The sequence below is a fragment of the Eretmochelys imbricata genome, chromosome 6 (assembly GCF_965152235.1).
Source record: "Eretmochelys imbricata isolate rEreImb1 chromosome 6, rEreImb1.hap1, whole genome shotgun sequence".
In the NCBI taxonomy this organism is placed as follows: domain Eukaryota; kingdom Metazoa; phylum Chordata; order Testudines; family Cheloniidae; genus Eretmochelys; species Eretmochelys imbricata.
In genome coordinates this window covers 61,360,472-61,384,048 of record NC_135577.1, presented here as the reverse complement: position 1 = coordinate 61,384,048, position 23,577 = coordinate 61,360,472, and the positions used below count along the sequence as shown (strand labels likewise).

General features: G+C 46.7%; 3 protein-coding genes across 10 annotated transcripts in view; 2 read left to right on the top strand and 1 right to left on the bottom strand.

Annotated features, from left to right (window-relative positions):
• Nucleotides 1–71: 71 nt before the first annotated feature.
• Nucleotides 72–11,388, top strand: KBTBD4 (kelch repeat and BTB domain containing 4). 4 transcript variants are annotated; one of them, XM_077818677.1, is made up of 4 exons: nt 72–104; nt 3,994–4,614; nt 8,958–9,064; nt 9,660–11,388. In XM_077818677.1, the coding sequence occupies exons 2-4, from the start codon at nt 4,023–4,025 to the stop codon at nt 10,518–10,520; spliced, it is 1,560 nt and encodes a 519-aa protein (XP_077674803.1). In that variant the 5' UTR covers nt 72–104; nt 3,994–4,022; the 3' UTR covers nt 10,521–11,388. The 4 variants fall into 4 exon arrangements, with proteins under 4 accessions (XP_077674803.1, XP_077674802.1, XP_077674804.1 ...); XM_077818676.1 differs by having other exon boundaries at nt 98–172; XM_077818678.1 differs by lacking the exon at nt 72–104 and adding an exon at nt 174–304.
• A 364-nt stretch (nt 11,389–11,752) lies between these two features.
• PTPMT1 (protein tyrosine phosphatase mitochondrial 1) lies at nt 11,753–22,277 on the bottom strand. Its single transcript, XM_077818679.1, has 4 exons — nt 21,977–22,277; nt 21,797–21,877; nt 14,871–15,062; nt 11,753–11,995 (listed from the first exon to the last, which is right to left on the bottom strand). The coding sequence occupies exons 1-4, from the start codon at nt 22,145–22,147 to the stop codon at nt 11,810–11,812; spliced, it is 630 nt and encodes a 209-aa protein (XP_077674805.1). The 5' UTR covers nt 22,148–22,277; the 3' UTR covers nt 11,753–11,809.
• Nucleotides 22,200–23,577, top strand: part of CELF1 (CUGBP Elav-like family member 1) — a 102,518-nt gene continuing 101,140 nt past the window's right edge. For 2 of the 5 annotated variants that reach the window (XM_077818670.1, XM_077818669.1), the window contains exon 1: nt 22,200–22,531. In XM_077818670.1, the coding sequence (XP_077674796.1) occupies nt 22,386–22,531 (146 nt within the window). In that variant the 5' untranslated portion in view covers nt 22,200–22,385. The remainder of the gene's footprint in view (nt 22,532–23,577) is intronic. The other 3 variants (XM_077818671.1, XM_077818672.1, XM_077818673.1) reach the window with 3 other exon arrangements.

Below are 23,577 nucleotides of genomic sequence, written 5' to 3'. Positions count from 1 at the left end.
CGGAAGTAGAATGTGCCACAGCCGTCAGTTTAGCAGGGAGTTTCCGGTAAAGTGACGGGAAGTGCCGGACGCGTCGCTAGGCGGAAAAGGAAGGTGCAGCTGCGGTGAGGTTCCCCGGAAGGCTGGTGGGAGGTTCCGGCCCGGGGCGGCGGCATGAAGGGAGGAGCCGCAGGTGGGCGCCCTCGCGGGGCGGGCGCGTTTCCCAGTCTAAGTCCGCGCGGGGTTTTTCCCATCGTGCCCCCGCCCTTCCCCATCGCGGGAGGACTGTAGCCGCGAACCTCTCCCGGGCTGCTGGGCACCCTCGGTGGGGAGCGGCGGGCGCTGGCTCCTGTCCGGGATGGGCCGAGCCTGTGGGGAGGAGCTTCCTGTCCCAAGGGACGAGCTGGGGAGGGTGGGGGCCGCGGTTTGGCCCAGCGGGCGCGGGGCTTTGGCTGGCGGGAGGTGCGGGGGGGACTCTGAAGGAGCAGGTTTCTGGGCGGGATCTGAGCGGAGGGGCGGCCTGAGGCCAGTTTGGGGCTGGTATTTCAGGCCTGTGGGCAGTTTGCCGCGCACGCAGGGGAAGCCTGGGGTAGGAGCCGGTGGGCAGGGGAGGGCAGCAGAGGAGAGCGGGGTGCAAGCCCGTTTGGTGTTGTCCAAGGGCTTACTTGAAGGTAAACCTCAGTCAGTGGTGAGGGGCTGCGTGAAAGGAGGCAGGAGAGATCCCGGGAGGGGACTGCTTTTTCAGGCGCCTTCCGCACTCCCAGAATTGGACCATTGATTGGGGAGTCTTGGAAGTACGGCATACAAAAGACTCAAACATTTTGAAAGATGTGATATTTATTCCCTGATGTGATCAATTATCCATTGTCACAAGAAGTAAAGCTCTGTTGTGTTTGAATTCATATGCTCTTCATCAAACAACCTTTGAACCACTCCACTTTTCCATCACTTTTTCCTTTGTTTCTATTTTCATCATTTCTTTCCCTCTTCTTGGGGGTAGCTCCATCCCACTCTTCCTTGGATTGATTGCATAATTAGCTACTTATATGAAATTCAATAAAATCATTAATTTCTCTGCCACAGCTTGGATACACTGGAGGGAGCAATGATGTGGGTAGTAGGGAGGCCAAAGAGGAGGAGGTTGCAGTAATCAAATTGGGAAATAATCAGGGCTTGTAAAAGTGTGTTAGCTGTTGGGACAGAAGACAAAGTGGTGGGAGAGGGAGGAACCTAAGATGACTCCCTGATCACGTAAGTAATATAGGCAACGGTGTTGTCAACTGTGATAGAGAATAGGAGACATGGGGAATATATAGGAGGAAAGATAGGCTTAAATTTTTGAGGTATCCATGAAGAAATGTGGGAGAGACAGACTCTGCAACTGATCCCAGACCTGCCCAGCCAAACTGCCCTACACTGGAAAAGACAGAAGTAGATCTGAGTATCCTCACCATAGAGATGGAAATTGAAATTGTTATTAGAGGTCTCTGAGTGATGTTAAGAAATAATGCTCATGAGCACGTGGTATGGAAGAAAGCATGAAAGTGGATCCTCCCATTATTTGTTTTACCACCAGCCTTTATTTGCTCCCTTAGAGGTGAGGGAACTGAAGACTGTATGACTCTCCAATCTCTGAAAAATCCTGCACAAGACATGTGGTCAAGTTAATGTTATGAGGAAAATGTCACTTTTAGTATTATCAGAATTTGTGCACTTGTTTTTGCAGCCTTTATTCTGCTTTCACTGTAGTTTTTAATAGTAGTACTAAGCTGTCGTTTCTCTGTTGGATTCTTTATTTTAGACAAGAGAAAAAGGAAAATGTCTGTTGGAATCTATTTTATTTTCTATATAGGTAAATCACCTTCATCACTGCAGTAATTGAACACCTTCCAATAGTGCATTAAATGACATGATTAGCGTCTGTCACATGTAGTTCATTTTTTTTCTTATCCTCTCCCCAAGAAGGAAGCTGTGTGTGCATTGCAGTGTTTTGTTTTGGTACAGCTTTTTAATAAGAACTTGCTGCTTTGTATTCATATTGGAGAAGGCAAGGTTGAAAAAATTGACTTTACACTTGGAGTAGGTGATGAGGTTTGTAACGGTCCTTAGCTCCTGTAGGAGTTTGTTCCACAGTCTGAGAAAGGTCCTTTTCCAGCACAGATGAGCATTACTCTTTCAGTAAAAGTTCATGGTGCCTGAAGAGTGACTTTACCGATTACAGTTCTTATCCTGGCACTTCAGTTGATCTTTTAGGTATCCTAAGTTCAGGTTGTTGAGTGCCTTAAAGATAAGGAACAAAGCCTCGAATTTGACTTGAAATTGTCTATGGTAGGACACTGTAGAGAGCAGGGGACAGGTTTGATGTAGCTGTGGTGGCCTGTGTTGCTGAGGAGAGGTGTACTGAGTTCTGTACTAGTTAGAGATACCAAAAGCTTGATGGTTTCATGCCCAGGTATGTTATGCTGCTGTAGTCCACCTGAGAAGTAACAAAGACGCTTATAACTGAGGCAAGGTTGTTATTCTCCAGAATAGAGGATCTTCTTGACAACCAGAGATGATAGAAAGTGTTGCTCATGGTCGCTGCTGTGTATGTGTTTTAGTTTCAGCAAAGAATCCCCAGGAATTCTTCCAAATTACAGGCTGACTTGAACAATTGTGGGCCTGTATCTTCAACTGAAGGAGTACAGCAATTGCAAGCTTCTTGGATGAACTCATCCTATTGAAATCACTGAATAATGAGGCATCAGAGATAGCTGCTATGGTTAAGACTGAATGTTATCATTATGGACCACTACACTTGGGGCTAGAAATTTAGTCTCTCGCTGAGGGGTGAAAATGAGTATTGAGTGAGCATAGTCCCAATTGTAAGACGCTTGTCTATGTTCTGCTATTGCTGGGAGGCATCTACTGCTGATGCCAAAACCCTGCAGTTGCACAATAGCATCATCAGTGAAGTAAAGAGGTAGCTACCACCCCTTTCTGAAGCAGCTCTTCTTTGTGGCAGAGACCTATCTCTCCTCCTGCCCCTGAGGAAATCCCTGCCAAAGAGACACAATTGCTTCTTTTGACCTTACCCTGCTGCTAATGGAGGTTACGGCTGATAACATCTGGCAGGTACCATCTGGCTTGAAATGTGAAGCCTTTCTATAGTACCTGATTATCTGATCCAAGTTGCCTGGGAGGAGTAGTCTCTACAGGTTGTATCTCATATTGAAGATGCAGGGCACTTCATACAGATTTCATGCAACCGTAAGGCACTTGGCAAATTTCTCATCTGGGTAATTTGAGGGCTTCTGGTCAATTCTGGCAGGATTCTTCTGCCACTTCTTTTTCAGTAAAATAAACTCCCAATACATGTTTCCTCTACACATACATCACCTCATTTTCATATGGTAATTAGCACCTAGTCATGCTATTAACTGCTGCTTCTGCTCTTTGCCAGCACACCATGCCTCAACCTTGTTTGCATCTGACTTACCCACACTAATATTAGCATCTTTTCCTTGCTTTATTGGTTTCAGAAATCCCTGTTGTGAAACCAGAGGTGGGGAGTATGCAATGTGAGAAGAATGAATCTGACTTTTTATTAGAGTTATAAATTCTGATATTTCTTTCGTGTGCCCCCTCTGTTGTAAAGGGGAGATACATGATTTGGGTGGCTAGATATTTCCCCTACATACCTTAGATCGCCTTTGCTGTATTTCACTAGTGTGCTGAGATGGGAATGAAAGGGTCATTGTGTTTGCTAATTCCAGGGATTGGAATATTGGGATTCCACCGTTGCATGAGGCTACCACTGGAGCGAGAGCTGTGGCAGTTTTAATCACAGCACCTCATGTACTGCACTTATAAGGAAGCACTGCAGATCAGGTGGAAGTTTCTAGTAGCTATGTTACTTAGGCTGCAGTTTGCTTGGCTACCCACCAACTTCTCTTGGCTATTGGAGTTGCATGTACCCTGAGCTGCATGATCTTGTTAGTTGAGGCGGGGAGGCTCACTGCCATTGTTTTACAGATTGCTGGAGGTCAGATCTGTGCGGCAACATGGACTCGTCGGAGGAGACTGGGGGCTCCTCCACAGAAGAGAACTACTTTGTGAACTACACCTTCACTGACCGTTCTCACTCAGGCCGCGTAGCTCAGGGTATTATGAAGCTCTGCCTGGAGGATGAGCTCTTTGCTGATGTTACCATTTCAGTGGAAGGCAAAGAATTCCAGCTGCACCGGCTAGTCCTCTCAGCTCAGAGCTGCTTCTTTCGTTCCATGTTCACTTCCAACCTGAAGGAGGCCCACAACCGGGTGATTGAGCTGCAAGATGTTAGTGAGAGTGTTTTCCAGCTCCTGGTGGACTATATTTACCATGGGACTGTAAAGCTGAGGGCAGAAGAGTTGCAGGAAACATATGAGGTGGCAGATATGTACCAGCTGACTTCCCTTTTTGAGGAGTGCTCCCGTTTCTTGGCCCGCACGGTGCAGGTGAGGAACTGTCTTCAGGTTATGTGGCTGGCAGATCAACACAGTGACATGGAGCTCTACACAGCTGCAAAGCACTGTGCCAAGTCACACTTGTCACAGCTTCAGGACACAGAGGAGTTCCTGCACCTACCTCTCCGCCTGCTGACAGACATCCTTACAGGTAGGCACAGGGGGCTTATGAGACCAGCCAGGATGTGGGTGTGGAGAGAAAATTGGGGTGACTGAGAGGGTTGTGGGGATTATCTGAACAACCAGCAGAGTGGCTTTGAAGAAGGACAGGAGGATGGGATTCAGGGGATCCAACTATCTTATTCAGAGGCTGATCAAAGCAAGTCTTCCTACAGCAAACTATCCAGCATAACTTAATCAAAGAAGCCTTGGTAACTGCATCTGGCAGTGAAGCATCCAACCTTTGAGCAATAGCCATGTTAACATAAAAGATGCTATTAATATGGCCATATTGTCTATTTCACAGCAGTTCCTGGGGAAAGGGTAACAACCTCCAACCTCACAGGTTTCAGGGGATGCTTGGCATTAAACCTTATGGGGGTCCCTGCTCACTGATATCTCAGGTGTAGTTTATTAACCTTCAAGGATCTGTTGAGCTGCCATCCTATGTAGTATTTTAAATAATATTATGCGTTTCCTCAAATAATTGTCAATTTCAGTAGAAAGCATTTCAGAGCTGGACTTCTTTGTCTGTAAAGCGCCAAACGCATGTTGTGTCATATTAAGTTGGTTTCCTATAGAAGACACTTTGCTCCACTCATATTGTAGGGCTTTCAGTAGGCAATCAAGCCATATAGCTGGTGTAGGGGAGCCTATAATTGTACGTGCTTTTCTTCAGATTTTTGGAATGTCTCCAGCCCCTTCATTCTCTTTTAATGCTTTCTGCCTACTGTTTTTTTCCTTCTGGTATTATGGAGATGCTGGTTGCGACTCCATAATTAAGGTTGGTACCATTTTTCACTTAAAGCAGGGATTCAATGTCTTGTTTGTGTGAAACAATGTCTTGTTTGTGTGAAAAATACATTACATCATCCCCAACTTTACAGGACGTTCTGCTACTACAGAATGAATTTTCAAAGTATTTACAAGTAAATCTGTTAATTTGCTTGTTTTAAAATTAATTAAAGATGTGCTTCTTTGTTACATTTCTTAATCTGCCTTTTCTTTGTCCTGAATGATCTTAACAATAGAAGAAGAATAATGTAGACTCTTCAAACTTTCCATATACTTAAAATTAATTGAAATTTTATGCATAGGCCATATTTGAAGAAAGTAGGGTATAACTTTAGTGTAGTTATAAATAATTGTATCTGATTGTATCGATTATATACACTAGACAGGTAACTCAAGTGGAGTTATTGGTTGCAGTGATTCAGTGGTATGAAGAAGAGTGGACACATGTCAAGAGTTCTCAGTGGTAGATTGCTTGATCCATCTGCCACTGCTCTTTAAAAATTCTATGGCTTGATGCTGGCTTGGGCATCAGTGCTTGAAAGGCTTCCCCATGATACTGCTCTGATGGCTCTACGATTTATTGAGACAGCACTGCCAGAGTAATTCAGGTAGGACTGTGGGGGAGTCCTTAAAATTCAGTGATACTGGGAATAGGGGATTGAGCTCTCCCTGGTGCTCTTTGCTTAGCAGTATTTTAATTAATGCAGCCCTCCAATAAGTCAACTGCAAATTAAGGGCCAGATTCACCAGAATGCTTTGGGTGCTTTGTGCTGCTCCAGTGAGGCAAAGCAGCTGTGAACCCACCCTCACTGGCAGGTTGCACTGCTTTGGAGGTACTAGTGAATCTATCCATAAAAGTTAAAATTAAAAAAAATAAAGATTGATACTGAATATCTACAAATCGTTAGAAATATCGCATGGTAGCATTTTCTGGTTTAGTGTATGTATGAAACTTTTTAATTTTAAAAAAACTTAAGAAATCCACAGACAAACTATGTTCAGATGGAGTTAGGGTTGAAAGTGTATATCAGTAACTCAAGGGTACAGAAAACCTACAGGTTGTTTGTAATTACCCTGAAAACATGCATTATAAACCTAGGAAATTCAGAGTTAAGGTTACACTTAAAAGAAATCCAAACATGTTAAGGTAAGAAAAAAACAGTTAAGGCACTTAAAGGGCAGAGTTAAGGCTGTTTAGTGACACTATGCAATAACCATAGGATTAGGATAATGGTATTTTAATGTGTGTTGTCCAAGATTAGGTTGGTTTGATTGTTTTGTTTAAAGGCACCTGTGGTGGGTTTTTTCCCCTTGTGCAATTGTGTTACCCAGGTAGGCCTGTAAAATGGGCCCCAAACAGAAATACACCCATAGTGCAGTTTGGCAGAAGCACTGTGTTAGCTTAAACACTCCCTGTACTACAACCCAGTTAGTGGAAGCCCAAGGAAAATAAGCAAGCGTTAGTGATGAGCATTAAAACAAATGTAATGCAGATGATGATTTATTTATAAAACTTGTCCATTGCTGGGCCATTGGACACATTTCCAGAATAAAACTGTACATTTAACTTGTGTGTTGGTTGCTACAGCCAGTGATTTAGACAATCCCAGTAATAATGGATCAATCCTAAACAGAAAAAACTCCCCCATTATGAGCAAATAGGTGGGTCTTGTCTAACGCACTGAATGCAAACTAACTTGGGGCTCTGTCAGGCCCAGAGGAAGCAGATTTCAGAGTCAAGGAACCTTCAGAAGGAATGTCATGTCTCACACAATCAAAGCTGAATCTAGAGAGGATTCCACATAGGGACAGCGATCATCTCTCAGGCAGTCACATCTGAAACTATATGCAAGCACCTAGCACACTGTTGGCAATTTACTAAAGATACAAGGGTTTATGGCTTAACCAAGGATTAACACTGTACGTGGAAGCAAATAGAAAACCAGTGCAGCCTATTAAGTACAGGTGTATTGTGGTTCAGCACAAGTAGGCAAGCTTCAAGAAGAGCATGTTGCAGCAATCCTGCCTGTATGTAACAAAAGTGGAGGTCCAGATCTGAGAAGAAAGATCATAGTTGTCTAGCTAAATGCGGGCTGAGGAAAAGTGTTGCTGGTGCTGGCCATGTCTGTTAGTTGGGCTTCCAGGAGCAGCAAGAGATCTAAAAGTCCCGTAGGTGCAAACCTCTCTGCCTAAGTGAGGAGATGTTTGTTATTCTCTGAGCATCATGGTGCAATGTCTCCCTCCTTCCCCACACTGACTCTGTGATGCAGGCATAGGGTGTGATGAGTTGGGAATATATCTGTACAGTTTATGAATTCTGTGTGAGACTATGCACCCTCTGTGTCTGTGCAAGCTGCAGACTCCATTTTGAATGTGCAGCCTTTTTCTTTCTCTGTGGTCTGTTTGCTTCCATGTTGAATTGAGATTCCAAAGACTGGTGGCAAAAGAACAATAAAGAGTAGTTGACTCTGAGTTCCCAGTCATTGGAAATCTGTTCACTCTAGACCAGAGTGGTCCCTGCCCAGAAGAACTGATTTAGCAATGGACAAGTAACCTGGCAGGGGTTTGTGCTCATATGGAGAAGCTGACATGGGTTTTAAAAAGTCCAGAAGTTTTTCTGCTCCAAGGGACATTTTTCTCCAGTCCACAGAGGAGAGACCACCCACCACGTAACAACTAGTATGAGGCAGGGGATTCCCTGACAGCCTGGACATCGATGATCCCTAAGGACTCGCAAGGGAAGGGTGAGCTAGAAAGTGAGGGACTGAGGTGTTTAAGACGTTTGTTGTCTTGTGTGATCTCTACTGTCTTGTTCTTTATTTGATTAAGTATAAAAGAGCATAAAAGGTGTTAGACTCTGTGCAAAGTGTGTGAGTGTGTTCACTGCTTCGCAACTGCTGCGTGCCCCTGAGAGTTAAACTGTAAACCAGAAGCTTCATGCCTTTGGGGTGGTGTTATGGGAAAGGGACATGTTTAAGTAACTGGAGTATCTTGGGGGTGAGCACTGGTCCTGGGGGCCTATGGCAGATGGCCTGAGGAGCTCCATCTCCAGGAAGGGGTAGGAGACTGAGAATCAGTGCCCAGGAAATGGGGCCAGAGGTACCCAGGGAAGAATCAGTGCTGCACACTGCTGAGGCTCCAGAAGCTTAATGTATCCCAGGGGATCCAGAGCACAGAAGCTTGGATTCCTCTCTCAGCAGTCCTAGTGAGTGCCCTTGATGGGTGCTTGCTAAGATCTGTGACATTAGCTCACTGACTTTCTGACTTACGGTACAGGACCCCTCAAATAGAACATTTGCTGTGTCACCCAGGAAGCAATGTCTCCTGATGTTGAAACAGGTAGACTTGATACAGGTGCCTAGTTGCTCCTGCTGGCCATACTAGCCAGGTTTTATAAATCTCAGTCTCACTCTTGTTCAGGATAGGGTTTTTTGGTGTCCTCGTGCGGGGAAAGAGGTTATGCGGCAGAGGGTTGTTCAGCTCATGCCTTGAGAATAGCATGTCAATTTATTGTAAATTCTTTTGTCTCTGAAACTACAGATGGTGTTCCATGTTCACAGAATCCAACAGTTGCCATAGAAACCTGGATCAACTTCAACAAAGAGGAGCGGGCAGGCTTCTCGGAGGTGCTGCGATCCAGTCTGAAGGTATAGATGGCCCCGTGGTTAATGCAGTTATCATACTGCTCTGGTTCCCTACTCAGTGAGGAAGGGCTCCTGCCCTCCTTTGTGACCTCTTAGTGTTTGAAAAAGCTGTGGCTTCAATACCAGGAATGCACACACACAGGTAGAAAACCCCAGGTATTGTCAATGGCCTCAGCCTTGAGACTGGTCTTGCCAATAGGGTTAACTAATCAGTGGTATTGGCCTGGTGTTCTCCAGGTACACAGATAAGAGGCCAGTTTAGAAAGCTTAGAGCTTTGCATTCCCATGACTCTAATTCTTCTCCCTGAGCATTTCCTAGCCCTTAACTGAACTGAAGCCTGACCGTGTAGATTCAGGTGCAGGGCACTGCTCATTGTACCAAGTCAGGGATAAAAGGTGCCTAGACAAGGCTTGAAGCACAGGGTGTGGATGATGTAGGAGCCTGAGACCTTATAGTCAAGTGAGGCTGAGATGATTTAACACAGAGCTAGTGGGCCCCAAAACTCCCTAAAGGAAATGGAACTTTGGCTGCTCCTGGCACATGTGTTGTGACACAACTCATACCTGGATTCTGACAAAAATCCCTTCTCTCTCTCAGGAGATTGGGGAGAACGTTCACATCTACCTTATCGGGAAGGAGTCATCGCGTACGCACTCACTTGCTGTCTCTCTGCATTGCGCTGATGATGACTCAATCAGTGTGAGTGGCCAGAATAGCCTGTGCCATCAGATCACTGCAGCTTGCAAGCATGGCAGTGACCTGTATGTCGTAGGGGGCTCCATTCCACGGCGCATGTGGAAATGTAACAATGCCACCGTAGACTGGGAATGGTGTGCTCCTCTGCCCCGTGACCGGCTCCAACACACCCTAGTCTCTGTGCCCAGCAAGGATGCTATATACTCACTGGGGGGCAAGACGTTGCAGGATACTCTCTCCAATGCTGTCATATACTACAGGGTGCGAGACAATGTGTGGACAGAGACCAGCCAGCTGGAAGTAGCTGTCTCTGGAGCTGCAGGTGCCAACCTCAATGGTATTATATACCTGCTGGGTGGGGAGGAGAATGATCTGGACTTCTTCACTAAGCCCTCCCGGCTCATTCAGTGCTACGACACCAATACAGAAAAGTGCCATGTGAAGCCTTATGTATTGCCTTTTGCAGGGCACATGCATGCTGCTGTGCATAAAGACCTAGTGTTCATTGTGGCTGAGGGGGACTCGCTGCTGTGCTATAATCCCCTCCTGGATAGCTTCACCCGACTCTGCCTGCCAGATGCCTGGAGCTCAGTACCATCCCTCTGGAAAATTGCCAGTTGTAATGGCAGCATCTATGTCTTTCGGGATCGTTACAAGAAGGGAGATGCCAACACCTTCAAACTTAACCCAGCCACCTCTGTGGTGACTGTCACCAGTGGCATCAAGGTGCTGCTCACTAACCTGCAGTTTGTGCTGGCTTGAGGTGACAAGCCCACGGACAAGACAATATTGACATTCTGTAAAGCAGCTTAGAGGCACCCAGTTTCCTTACCACTTGCCCCAGCAAGACCAGCTCACACCACCATAGAGTGCCCCCTCCTCTTTAGCCCTGCTTGCAGGCAGTATGAGTCTCTTGGATGTAAGGCTGTTTTCCCTTTCACTACATTCTCCAAGTTGACTTACAGCATCTTAAATCCCAGATGGACTAAATAGTGTTACTGTGATCCTCTGATGTGAAGCTGTGTTTCAAGCTCAAATTGCAGCAGATAGACTTCTTAGGCCGAGAACTATCGAGCACCAGCAAGCCCTAGCATGAGCAGAAAAACCCCTTTTTGTCACAGCCTTTTAGTGTAAGAGCCCAGGAGGCTGCATGTGCTGCTGCCATCACTAGTCACAGGGAATGGCCACCCTGTACACTCCCTAAAAAAGCTCTATGCAGTTTGAAATGGGGCTCTAATATGACTGTTCCTTGCTAAGGCTACAGGATTGACTTCAGGCCAGAAGCACTGACTAAAGTGGACTCTACTGTAGACTGATTTCAGAGGTGGGTCCAAGGCCCTGACTTGGTTGTGCTCTGCCCTAACCTAGGGCAGCTGGACTTGAAGCAGAGGCCAGGGATGGGCTTGCTCCTACTTTGCCACCCAGCACAAAGAGGAAAACTATCCTTACAATACTATTGTGCCAATGCTGGTTTCTAGCCCCAGTAGTGGGGCTCCCATCCTGCTGACATTATACCACAGAGCTGTACGATGGTTAAAGATGAAACTGAAGTTCATTTTCTCACACCCTTCCCTACTGGCACTGTAGCCCTTGAGGTGAGAGCCTGAATAAAAGTGTCTGGTGGGACAAAGATATGGTTTCTTTTTTGCTGATGGTGTTAACATGAGAAGAGTTCAAGACACCTCTCTTGGGAGGGGTGGAAGATCAAACCCTTACAGGTGCTCTGACGTGTGTGTGGGGGGGAAAGCAGAAACAGGTGTCTGGTTTTCAACCGGAACACCTGTCGAAAAGAGACCCTCCCCAGCCTGTTGAAAATGAGCGAGTGAGTGAGGGTTGGAGCGCGAGCGATGGAGGGCAAGGCGGGACATGAAGCGGTAGGGCAAGGGTGTTCTGTTTTGTTCAGTTAGAAAGTTGGTAACCCTAGGGTCAGGTATTGTATGTGTAAGGACATGATGCCAGAAGCTGTTAAGAAAAAAAAACACTCCCCATTGCTGTAATGTGTCTGAAAAGTTCTTTATTGGTTGTGCAGCAGTCCATTCCTTATTAGTTCACTAGGAACTTGTTGTGGGGAGCTGATGGATGGTTTCTGGTAGCTCTTGCTGACTCTCTGCAGCTGCCTCAGCAATCACATTCCTGTGAAATCTTTCCAGGACCTGGACCTGCCTGGGGCGAACAAGGATGTGGGGACGGATCCTGGCAATGGCTTCTATTGCTTCCTGAGGGCTCCACTGGTAGAGCTGGAAAGGCAGAAATCCTGAATGAAAATTCATCCTGTCTAAAGATGGGTCAACACAGGCATTTGGAGGGCCTAGCTTTCTTCCAGAGCCTAGTTTAGGTGGTCAAGGAAAGTGGCTCACTTTACCCCTCCTTGTACTGAATATCATCTGCTGCCTACCTCAGAGAGACATCCAGCTCTCAATAGGAGCTCCTGAGAGGATACTCCCTCAACAAGAGGGATGCAAATGACTACCTGAGGCTCCATGTCCAGGGCCCTACCAAAGGTCCATTTGGGTCCATTTCACAGTCATAGGATTTTAAAAGTTGTAAATTTAATTATTTCAGCTATTTAAAGCTGAAATTTCACAGTGTTGTAATTGTAGGGGTCCTGACCCAAAAAAGAGTTGAGGGGTTGTGCTCCCGCTGGCAGGGCGCTGCCTTCAGAACTGGGCACCCAGCTCTGAAGGCAACACAGAAGTAAGGGTGGCAATACAATAACACCCCCCCGCACAACTCCCTTTTGGGTCAGGACCCCCACTTTGAGAAATGCTCTGTCCCCCATGAAATCTGTATAGTATAAGGTAAAAGCATACAACAGACCATATTTCACAGTCCATGACGTGTTTTTCATGGCTGTGAATTTGGTAGGGCCTATCCCTGTCCTCAAATTCACATGCTTTTGTGGACAGCTTCTTCTGCCCTGATCATAACAGCACCCCTGGACAGACACAGCAGCTTTACTTTACGTGATATGTTTTCCTAATACAGGTGAAAGAGTGACTCTACTCGTGCTTCCCTCCGCTGCTCAAGCAAACACTAATGAATGCAGTACTAAGGGATTCCTGCACAAATGTAGAAATGCCAGAGGGTTTCATAGCTGCACTCATATTTTCAGTTTTTGCTGTTCTGAATCTGCCTCAGTTTGTGGGAACTTCAACTTTATTCTGTCTTGAGTTTGTTCTTACCCAAAATGCTGCATTTTATTTTGCATTTAAAGAAAGTTAAACTGTGCAATTACTAGTTAGACTAAGCTTCCCATCAGCCTGAGCCCTGCAAGGTCTCTTTCTTGCCCCCGAGAGCTCCAGTTTCTTCAACGGGCTAGCTGCTCAGTCACAATGAGTCACTCTTCATTGTCCATGGTAGGGGCTAAGGGAAGCAGAGCCAGTCAGGATTTATTACAGCAAGGAGTACACACTAGGTCCTCTGCCTAGTAGCCACAGAATCTGCCAGAATAATCTAGGAAATTAAAGGTGTCAGCTGCCTCACACATTTAATTGCAGTCCACTTACACATGAAATCAAGAAACACTTCACCCATTCAGCTTCCATTGCCTATGTCTGTGCAGACAGCTGAGCAGCCAGAGGCATAACTTTACAGGAGAGTGCCAAGCAAGCTAGACTACTTAAGATGGAAACCACATTGTGACATGTGCTAGTACTTTGCTTCCAGCAAGTAGTGATTTGTCAGGGTCCTTAGGGCAGGTGAAATTGAGAACCCTAGGAGACCCATTCCAACACTAGCATCAACGTGCACAGAGAACTGGAATATCAAAGGAAGCCTGTGTTCCAGTTCATCTAGCAGTTTTACATGTTCACCCTTACGAACCCCCTCAACGTGAGCAGAGGGAGTATCTGGCAAACAGCTCATCCACAGTGAGCCTGGAGTCTAGCCACATTCTCTAACGTTCCCTCTCAAGTGGCTATGCAGCCTAGACTCAGTGACATTTGAAATTAGCTCTTGAAGCATCGGACACTGAGCAGACTCCCAGGGGAATTCTGCACTACTGCACGCATGCATATTTAATGAGCCCCCAGAGATTTCTAATTTTTCATGCAAAAAAAAGCTTCTGCCAAAATGTTGCTGCAGTTCCACCTTTTTCCCCACCAGAGGGCGCTGTGGCACAAGAACAGCAGTAGCACCCCGCAGAAAATAACTTCTACAGTTCTGCCTTTTGCCCACCAGAGGGTACTGTGGTTATGGAACAAAGTCGTAGCTCCCCGCAGTGAGGGAGAGAGCTGCCTTCCCAGTGCTTGTCAGGCCAGGTCAGGAGACAGGCGCTGTGGGTCAGAGAGGGGCTCATAAGGGCTAGTGGGGGAGGACAGACTGGGGCAGGGCCACCGGGGGGAGAGAGGTGCAGAGACACATAAGGACAGGGGAGGGGTGCAGAGCTCCATAGGGACAGGGGAGTGGCTGGGTAAGGGCACAGACACACATGGGGAGAGGAACAGATGTGCCTGACTGGGAAAGGCTAGGGGTCAGTCAGGGTCTGCCTAGGGGAAGCTCCCTAACAATCCCTCCCTGCCCCCACCAAAAAACCTGTTCCATACTTTTCCCACCCATAACCAACAGTCCCTCCAAGTTCACAGCCAGGCTCCTTCCCAGAAATTTGTTTCCCTCTGCCTCAGCTCCTCCATTTCCGCTGATTCCCCCAAGCTTTTACTCTGCTTCTGAGAGGTGTGGGAAATATGGTTCTGTATTGTAGTTTACATGAATTCTAACTCAGAGTTCTGTATTAATATGCCTAGTAAGGAATCTATTTATCAAAAAACATTTCCTGAATCATTTTTTTGTCTGTATTGTTACAGACATACGTGCTGACAGGTATTTTGAAATAAATGACCCAAAATAATTGAAACTGGTGTGATTATATTGTGTTATTTTGACAAATAAAATATGCACAATTTAGAAGAATTTTAAAATAGTGTGCAGAAATTTTTGGGTGCAGAATTCCATCAAAAGTACCCTGTTGCCCATGCAGCAGCAGCTTCCCTTGTCATCCACTCCGCTGACTTTACTGAATGGAAGCAACTTGTCAAACTTATCTCAGCAATAGTTTGCCTATCCAGGGAGCCTGGGGTATAAATGTGCCCCCTTTAAGTACAGAAGCCTTCTAACCTGAATTAAATATGCTGCCACCATGGTGGCACTGCGGGAGCGTCCTGCCTTGCAATGCACATAGACACTGTTCCCACACTCCCGATGCTTCAGTACAAATTCAACACCTCTCTGCAGGTTTTCCAATGTGGGAACTCCAGTCAGGTCCACGGTGCTGAGACGCAGCTGCTCTACTCCCATTGCCTCCCACTCCTGTAATGAACACAGAAGGACTGAATCAGTCACCAAGCTTAGGGTGGAAGAGAGGGTGGGCCCCATCAAGATAGCAAGGGAGGTACATCGGCAGTGCAAGGGAGTAGAGGTTAGTGGGGGGAAATCAAGACAGGAACAAATGAGACATAACGGAAGTGAGAAAAATCTTTGTCATGGTTATCAGAGGGTAAAAAGGATTGAGGGAGTGTAGACTAGATGCTAGAAACACAAGTTTTGTGAGGGAGTTTTCCCAGGTGAAAAAAAAAAAAAAAAAAAGACTAAGTAACCCTTAGGATGTATGAGTGAATTAGTTTGTGTTGTGGTCTGTTGTGGGGGCTGTGTGCTAAACCAAGCAGCCTGCTAGGTTAGGCTGAGAGCTTACTCAGGAAGCTCTAGCCTGCTATCCTTTAATCCCTGACCCCTTTAGGATCCCTTGAAAAAGGGGGTGGGCTAACTCAGGGAGATCAGTGGTTTAAAAAGCCAGAGGAGCAGCGAACAGGGGAGTTTAGAGAGGAAGTGGGCAGATTTACTTAACGAACATATTTTAAACTTAAGCCAATTACTCCCCACTTTGTCCATCCCCCAACCTGACCCCGCAAAAGCCTGCAAGAGTAAAAATAACGAAGGCAGAAGTCCATCAGCAGAGTGGGGCTATCCAGTTAATTGCTTGAATGGGGCATGTACAGTTACCTGCCTTTTGGGGAGGTGAAATGAGTGTGCACGCAGTGCAAACAGCTCATGGTCCTCAGAGACACAGCACAGGCTCTTAAGGCCAGAGTGGCTGAACTCCAGGAGATCAAGAAGACAGGTACATAGATGAGACTTTCCACCACACAATAGAACAGTCCCATCCCCACTCTGACAGCCTCTATGTTATTAAGGAGGATGAAAGTCTTTGAAGGATATCATCAAGCTGGAGAACAGGGAAACAATCCAATAGTTAGGACCCTCCTTCCAGATGGTGTCATGGTATCCTCTCACACTGAGGATACCCCTCCTGAGACAAGAACCCCAGTTACTAGGAAGAGCCGGATAACAGTAATAGAGGATTTGATCATAAACATAGATAGTTGTGTTTCTGATTATCAGAAAAACTGCTTGGTAAATTGCCTGCTGGGTGTGAAGGCTGCTGAGGAGGAGCCAGGGGCTGTGGTACATGTAGGTATCAATGACATAGGGAAAAGAGGTCCTGCAGGCCAAATTTAGGCTGCTAGTTAAGAGATTGAAGTCCAAGACCTCCATGATAGCATTATCTGAAAGCTTAGCTTCCAGTTCCATGTACAGGGCCAGGAAGAACCGTGGGGTCTCAATGCATGGTTGAGATGATGGTACAGGGAGGAGGATTTTAAATTTATTAGGAACTGGGGAACCTATTGGGAAAGGAGGTGCCTACACAGGAAGGATGGGCTCCACCTAAACCAAAATGGAACCAGACTGCTGGTTGTAGAGGGTTTTTTAAACTAAGGGCTGGGGGAAAGCTGACGGGTACAGAGGAGCACACGGTACAAGCAGAACCATCCCTTAGGGATGAAATTATTAAAAAGAGCATAACTCTATATCCTAGCAAGGAGGATAGGAAAGAAGTTGGTACAGTACAGGTAGGAGCTAGTGACGAACAGCCAGATGTTAAAGAGGCCCATTTAAATATAACACATGAAGGCAAGCAACTGAATATTGACAAAATGTACAAGTGCTTACATACAGATGCTAGAAGTCTAAATACTAAGCTAGGTGAACTAGAGTGCCTGGTATTGAATGAGAATATTGATATAATAAGCATTATGGAAACGTGGTGACACACCTGTCAGGGATGGTCTAGACCAGTGGTTCTCAAAGCCGGTCCGCTGCTTGTTCAGGGAAAGCCCCTGGCGGGCCGGACCGGTTTTGTTTACCTGCCGCGTCTGCAGGTTCGGCCGATCGTGGCTCCCACTGGCCGCGGTTCGCCGCTCCAGGCCAATGGGGGCTGCGGGAAGGGCGGCCAGCACATCCCTTGACCTGTACCGCTTCCCACAACCCCCATTGGCCTGAAGCGGCGAACCATGGCCAGTGGGAGTCGCGATCGGCCAAACCTGTGGACGCGGCAGGTAAACAAACCGGTCCGGCCCGCCAGGGGCTTTCCCTGAACAAGCGGTAGACTGGCTTTGAGAACCACTCGTCTAGATAATACTTAGTCCTGCTTTGGGTGCAGGGGACTGGACCAGAACACCTCTCGAGGTCCCTTCCAGTCCTATGATTCTAATCAATGGGATGTGGTAATACCAGGGTACAAAATATATAAGAATCACAGAGTAGGTCATGATGGTAAGAGAGTGGCACTAATATGTGAAATAGTCAAAATATAAATCTTAAATAAATTAATCTGTACCACAGAATCTCCACCTGATAGAAATGTCATGCTTGAATAATAATATACTATTGACCACCTGATCAGGATGGTGATTGTGAAATGCTCAGGCAGAAAAAGCAATAATGGGGATTTCACCTATCCTCATATTGACAGGGTATATATCACCTCAGGAAGGAATGCAGAGATAAAATTTCTAGACACACTAAATGACTGCATCTTGGAGCACCTTTGATTTAGTCCTACGCAAAGCACAGGATCTGGTCCAAGAGGTGAATTTAGCTGAACAGCTCAGTAATAGCTACCAGAATGTAATTAAGTTTAATATCCTTGTAGGAGAAAAAATGCCAAAGAAACCCACCACAGCAGTATTTAACTTCAAAAAGGGAAACCACACAAAAATGAGGAAGCTAGTTAAATGGAAATTAAAAAGAACAGTCACAAGAGTGAAATGCCTGCAAACTGCATGGAGACTATTTAAAAATACCATAATAGAGGCTCAAACTAAATGCCTCTCTCCCTCCCCCAACAAAAAAAAACAAAACAAAACAGTAAGAGGACTAAAAAAAAAAAAAAAAAGTGCCATGATGGCTAAACAGCACAGTAAAATAAGTGGTTAGAGGCAAAAAGGCATTCTTTAAAAATTGAAAGTAAAATCCTAGTGAGGAAAATAGGAAGGAGCATAAATTCTGTCAAGTGTAAAAATGTAATAAGGCAGGCCAAGAAAGAATTAGAAGAGCAACTAGCTAAGGACATAAAAACTAACAGCAATTTTTTTTTTAAAGTCTATCAGAAACAGGAAGCCTGCCAAACAATCAGTGGAGCCTCCGGACAATTGAGATGGTGAAGCAGCACTAAGTGAAAACAAGGTTGTTGCAGAGAAGAGACATGAATTCTTTACATCAGTCTTCACTGCAGAGTATACGGGGGGGGATCCCCCACACCTGAGCCATTCTTTTTAGGTGACAAATCTGAGGAAGTGTCCCAGATTGAGATGTCAATAGAGGACAGTTTGGAACAAATTGATAAATTAAACAGTAATGAGTCACCAGGACCAGATGGTATTCACCCAAGAGTTCTGAAGGAATTCAAATATGAAATTGCAAAATTACTAACTATGGTATATAACCTATTGCTTAAATCATCGTCTGTTCTAGATGACTGGAAGGTAGTTAATATAATGCCTATTTTTAAAAAAGGTTCTAAAGGCGATCTGGCAATTACAGACCGAGAAGCGTAACTTCAGTACGCTTACAAATTGGTTGAAACTATAATCAAAAACAAAATCATCAGACACGTAGATAAACCTGGTATGTCAGGGAAGAGTCAACATGTTGTAAAGAGAAACCATGCCTCACCAATGTATTAGAATTCTTGAGGGAGTCCTCAAGCATGTGGACAAAGGTGATCTAGTTGATCTAGTGTGCTTTAGACTTTCAGAAAGCTTTTGAAAAGATCCCTCACCAAAGGCTCTTGAGCAAAGTAAGCAACCATGGGATAAGATAGAAGGTCCTTTCATGGATCAGTAACGGCTTAAAAGATAGGAATCAAAGAACAGGAACAAATTATCAGTTTTCACAGTGGACAGAGGTAAGTAGCAGGTTCCCTTAAGAATCTGTACCAGGACTTGTGCTGTTCAAGATATGCATAAATGAGCTGGAAGAGAGGGTGAACAGTGGTGGTGGCAAAATCTGAAGACTATACAAAATTACTCAAGTTAGTTAAGTCCACAGCTGACTGTAAAGAGCTACAAAAGGGTTTCATTAAACTGGGTGACTGGATAATAAAATGGCAGATGAAATTCAATGACAAATGCCAAACAATGCACATTGGAAAAAATAATCCGAACTATACACACAAAAATGATGGGGTCTAATTTAGCTGTTACCACTCAAGAAAGATCTTGGAGTCATTGTGGATAGTTCTCTGAAAAATATCTGCTCAATGTGCAGCACCAGTTAAAAAAAGCTAACGGAATGTTAAGCTGCATTAGGAAAAGGATAGAAAAGAAGACTGAAAATATCACAATGCCCCTATATAAATGCATGATACGCCCAAATCTTGAGTACTTCATTCAGTTCTGGTCACCTCATCTCAAAAAAAGATAATTAGCATTGGACACGGTGCAGAGAAGGTCAACAAAAATTATTGGGGTATAGAACAACTTCCACATGAGGAGAGATTAAACAGATTGGAACTGTTCAGTTTAGAAAAGAGATGACTGAGGTAGGATATGATAGAGGTCTATAAAATCATGAACACTATGAAGAAAGTGAATAGGAAAGTGTTATTTAGCACTTCACATAACACAAGAACTTAGGGTCACCAGATGAAATGAATAGGCAGCAGGTTTACAACAAACGTAAGGAAGTATTTCTTCGCAAAATACACAGTCAGTCAATCTGTGAAACTCATTGCCATGGGATATTATGAAGGCCAAGAGTATAACTGGGTGCAAAAAAAAAATTAAATACGTTCATAAAGGATAGGTCCATCAATGGCTATTATCCAAGGTGGTCAGGGATGCAACCCCTGGTTCCAGGAGTCCCTCAGCCTCCAACTGCCAGAAGATGGGCCTGGACGAGAGGATCACTCAGAATTGCCCTGTTCTGTTCATTCCCTTTGAAGCATCTTGCACTGGCCACAGTCAGAGACAGGATACTATGCTACATGAACGATTGGTCTTATCTGGAACATAAGAATGGACATACTGGGTAAGAGGAGAGGTTAATATATGAAGTGGTACAGAGAAAGCCAATTGGGCTCTCCATCTGGGAACAAGAGGTGCCCTCTGAAGTTAGGGCAACAATGCTACAATCCGTGAAGAAATTTTTACGAAATGTAGAATTAATACTCCTCAACTTCTGTCTCCTCCAATGTTGCTACTCTCTTCCTCCTCACCACCATGGTTTTTTTTTTATTATTTTGTTAAACTGAATGTTGACTGTCAGCTTCTGGGTGAAGAAATCCAGTCTTAATTCCCTCTAAAAGGGTAGAGCTATGGTGCTATATATTCTGGAGTGTATTGCCGCAAGAGATCACAGTAGGAAACAGCTTTGTACAAAGGATGTTACAGGACTTTCAACCCCCTCATTATTTAGGTTGGGAACTAGTCTCAACAGGACAGGGCAGAAAAAGATTTCACTTGTGGTACAGTATGGCAAAAATACATGCTGAGGGTTAGTGTTATTCCTTCCTCAGATGCATCATGTTGCTGGCTGCTGTCTGACAAGAAAGCAGATCAGACAGCTCTAAACTCATACATTTCCATTTCTACAGCAGGAACTACCCTGCTTATTCCATATTAGCCAATCATGCATCATGTTACTCCAGAGCTTCTATCTTCAACTGTTAGTCACTTTGAGCGTCTGATGTTAGGAAACTGATGTTGCTTGCTATTGTCAGAAATATTTGGTTGTAACTGTGCTTCAGAGGTTCTCTGGAGCTTCATTAATGTGGCAAGTTTGGATACCTCTAGAGATTGGCAAGGGCATAAACAGCCTTTCACAGATAGTTTCAAATCTGGCCCAGGTCACTAGTGAACAAAGTCTATCAAAGTCAACCCACCAGAGAAGTACAGAACTCAAGAGTTAGAATTGTCCACAATGGTTTGAGATTTGATCTTCACCTCATCAGGTAGTATGAAAGATTGAACTGTCTTCTCTAACAGGCTGCAGGGATTGTGTGCTGTACAGCTCCAAGCACATTGACTGCACACCTATAATAAGTGATGGCCAGATTAGGACAGTTGGTCCAGTTTCTGTTACATGTCATGGTTACAGTAGATGTTAACTGGCCTGCTGCTAGGCATTTTCAGAAGAGGCACAAAAGTAAACAGGCCACAAGACCAAACACCTCTCTAACCTCTATGGGGAATTTCTTCAGGGCAACCCATAGAAACTTAGGCTGACAATTTATACTAGACCTGTCTCTTTCCAGCACTAAATTAATTTATTACTCCTGTGTTAAATAAAGGGCTGGACTGAATACTCCCTTTCCACAAACCAAACTCCCCCCAGCAAACATTTTACTATATAGCACTTAGCTCTGTTCAACTAGAAATCGTCTTAAAACGCTCAAACTTTGCACAGCGAGTACAGGTTTAGAAGCCTTCGGGGGATTAGAACTGGGAGCTTCTCCCTTCGGGGGAGTAACGGCTCTTCCTGGGCTGAAAGGCAGCTGCCTTTAAACGGTCCAGGCCATTCTGCCCAGGGAGAGAGAAAAGTTACCCACCCAGTTGGCAGGGCGGAGGAGTTCAGGGGCTCAGGACAGCCGCACCGCAGCCCTGCCGGGGGACTGGGACGCTCCCGACGAAACCGCTCACACCGCCCCGCGACCCAGCGGAGCAGAGGGCCCCACAGGTGCGGGGCAGGCCCAGGCCCCGGCTCACCTGGGCGGAGCAGCAGAGGAAGCGGGTCTCATACTCCTCGTTCAGGGTGAGCACCCCACGCACGTTCTCCTCCGCCACCAGCTGCGGGGGGAGACAGAGTCAGAGCCGGCCAGGCGCGGGCAGGCGGGTGAGAGCCCGCGCCGTCCCCCGCCCAGACCCTCCCGCCCTGTGCTCCGTTACCCTGCGGCTCCGTCCCCGCAGCGGCAGCGCCCCCAGCAGCACGGCCCGGTCGATGCGGTGGAACCAGGGCCGCTGGGAGCCGGGCAGCCGCTCCCGCACCAGGGTGTAGAGCAGCGTCGGGTAGAAGAAGAGCCGCGCGGCCCCGTAGCCCAGCACTACCGCCACCCCCATCCTGGCGGCCGCAGCCGGGCCGGCGCGTTTGCTCGGCGGCGAGGGGTGAGAGGAGGGTGGGCGAGTTCACTGTGCTGGGGGAGCGAGGGCACGCGGACCGGCTCACTGGGAGTGCGAGCTGGGGGGCGGACGGGCTCACCACCCGGGCGGAGGGGAGTCGGTGAGAGCCGGACAGGCTCACTAGGCGGGAGGGGCCTTGGATTGCCCCTTCTCCTGTCTCGCTGCCCCCGGGCCCGCCATGGTCTCTTCCGGAAGCGCCGCCATCTTGCGAAGCCGGCCTGAGGCGGAGGGAGCGGAGAGGGGCGCGGGCGGATCCCCAGGGCAGGTGAGGGCGGCGGCCGCCAGGAGGTGCCCGGGCCGGGCAGGGACAGCGCGGAGCCAACGGTAAGTGAGACCCGCCCATCCCGGGTAACGGGACTGGCCTCCCCCTCCATTGAGTCCCTGGCTGGGGGCCATCCCGGGCCTCTCTGGTCCCCTCCCCGTACGGAGCTACCTGCTCGGCTGGTCCCCGGCCTGGTGCTTCCCCCGCTCTGTCTCTGCCCGTGGGGCGGATGGGGACTCGCTAACCCCACTGAAAGGGTTCTGGGCGAGAGCTGGTCCCCGGGGCGTTCGGGGCAGCCCCCCCCCCCGCTTGCCTGCTGTTCGGAGTCTCAGTGCCCAGAGCCGTGCCCTGCCCTGCAGTGATCCTGGAGCTGGCTGAGCGGCTCACAACGTCTCGCAGGCACCCAGGTCCCCCGATAACTCGCATTTGTGGTGTGGGCTAGGGCTGAGCTCCCTAGAAGCGCCAATGGGGTGTGTGAGCCGGCGGTGCCGCGCCGTGTGCCCTGTCTGGGGCTAACTGCGCTAATTGGGGCAGGGGCCGTAAAGCTCCAGAACAGGTTAATGGCGCCGTCTATGGGGAAGGGGGCACTTCGCACGGATTGCGATGTTTCTGGCTACGAAGTGAGCAAATTCCCTCTAGGGGTTCGTGCTTTGGCTACATTTCATGAGAACATCCCTTGAAAATGCTGAAAGGAAACAGAATCGCCGTCCTGATATCATTTTGGGGCTGATGTCCTTTAATGTCTCTGCGGTCTCCAGCTGGTGTCCAACAGATACTCGGCTCCAATCCATTTTTCATATCTCTCTGCTGGCTCACTCAGTTCTGTTAGTTTCTTGGGTTGGTGAAGTGTTGCAGTGGTGGGAAGCTGGATGAGATGTCATATTCAGATGATAGGCTTTCATTTAGGGTGGGTAAATGGTAAGGGAGTAAGAGAATCGGAAAGGGGAAGGAAAGTACATAACGGAGACCTCTTTGGGGTAAATATGTGTGAGAGAGAGGCAATACAGGGGAAAAGGTAGAGAATAGTGCAGGGAAAGAAAGATATAAAGACTTGGTAGGGGAGAGATGGAAGAGGAAGTAATAGATAATAGGAAAGAAAACCTAGAAT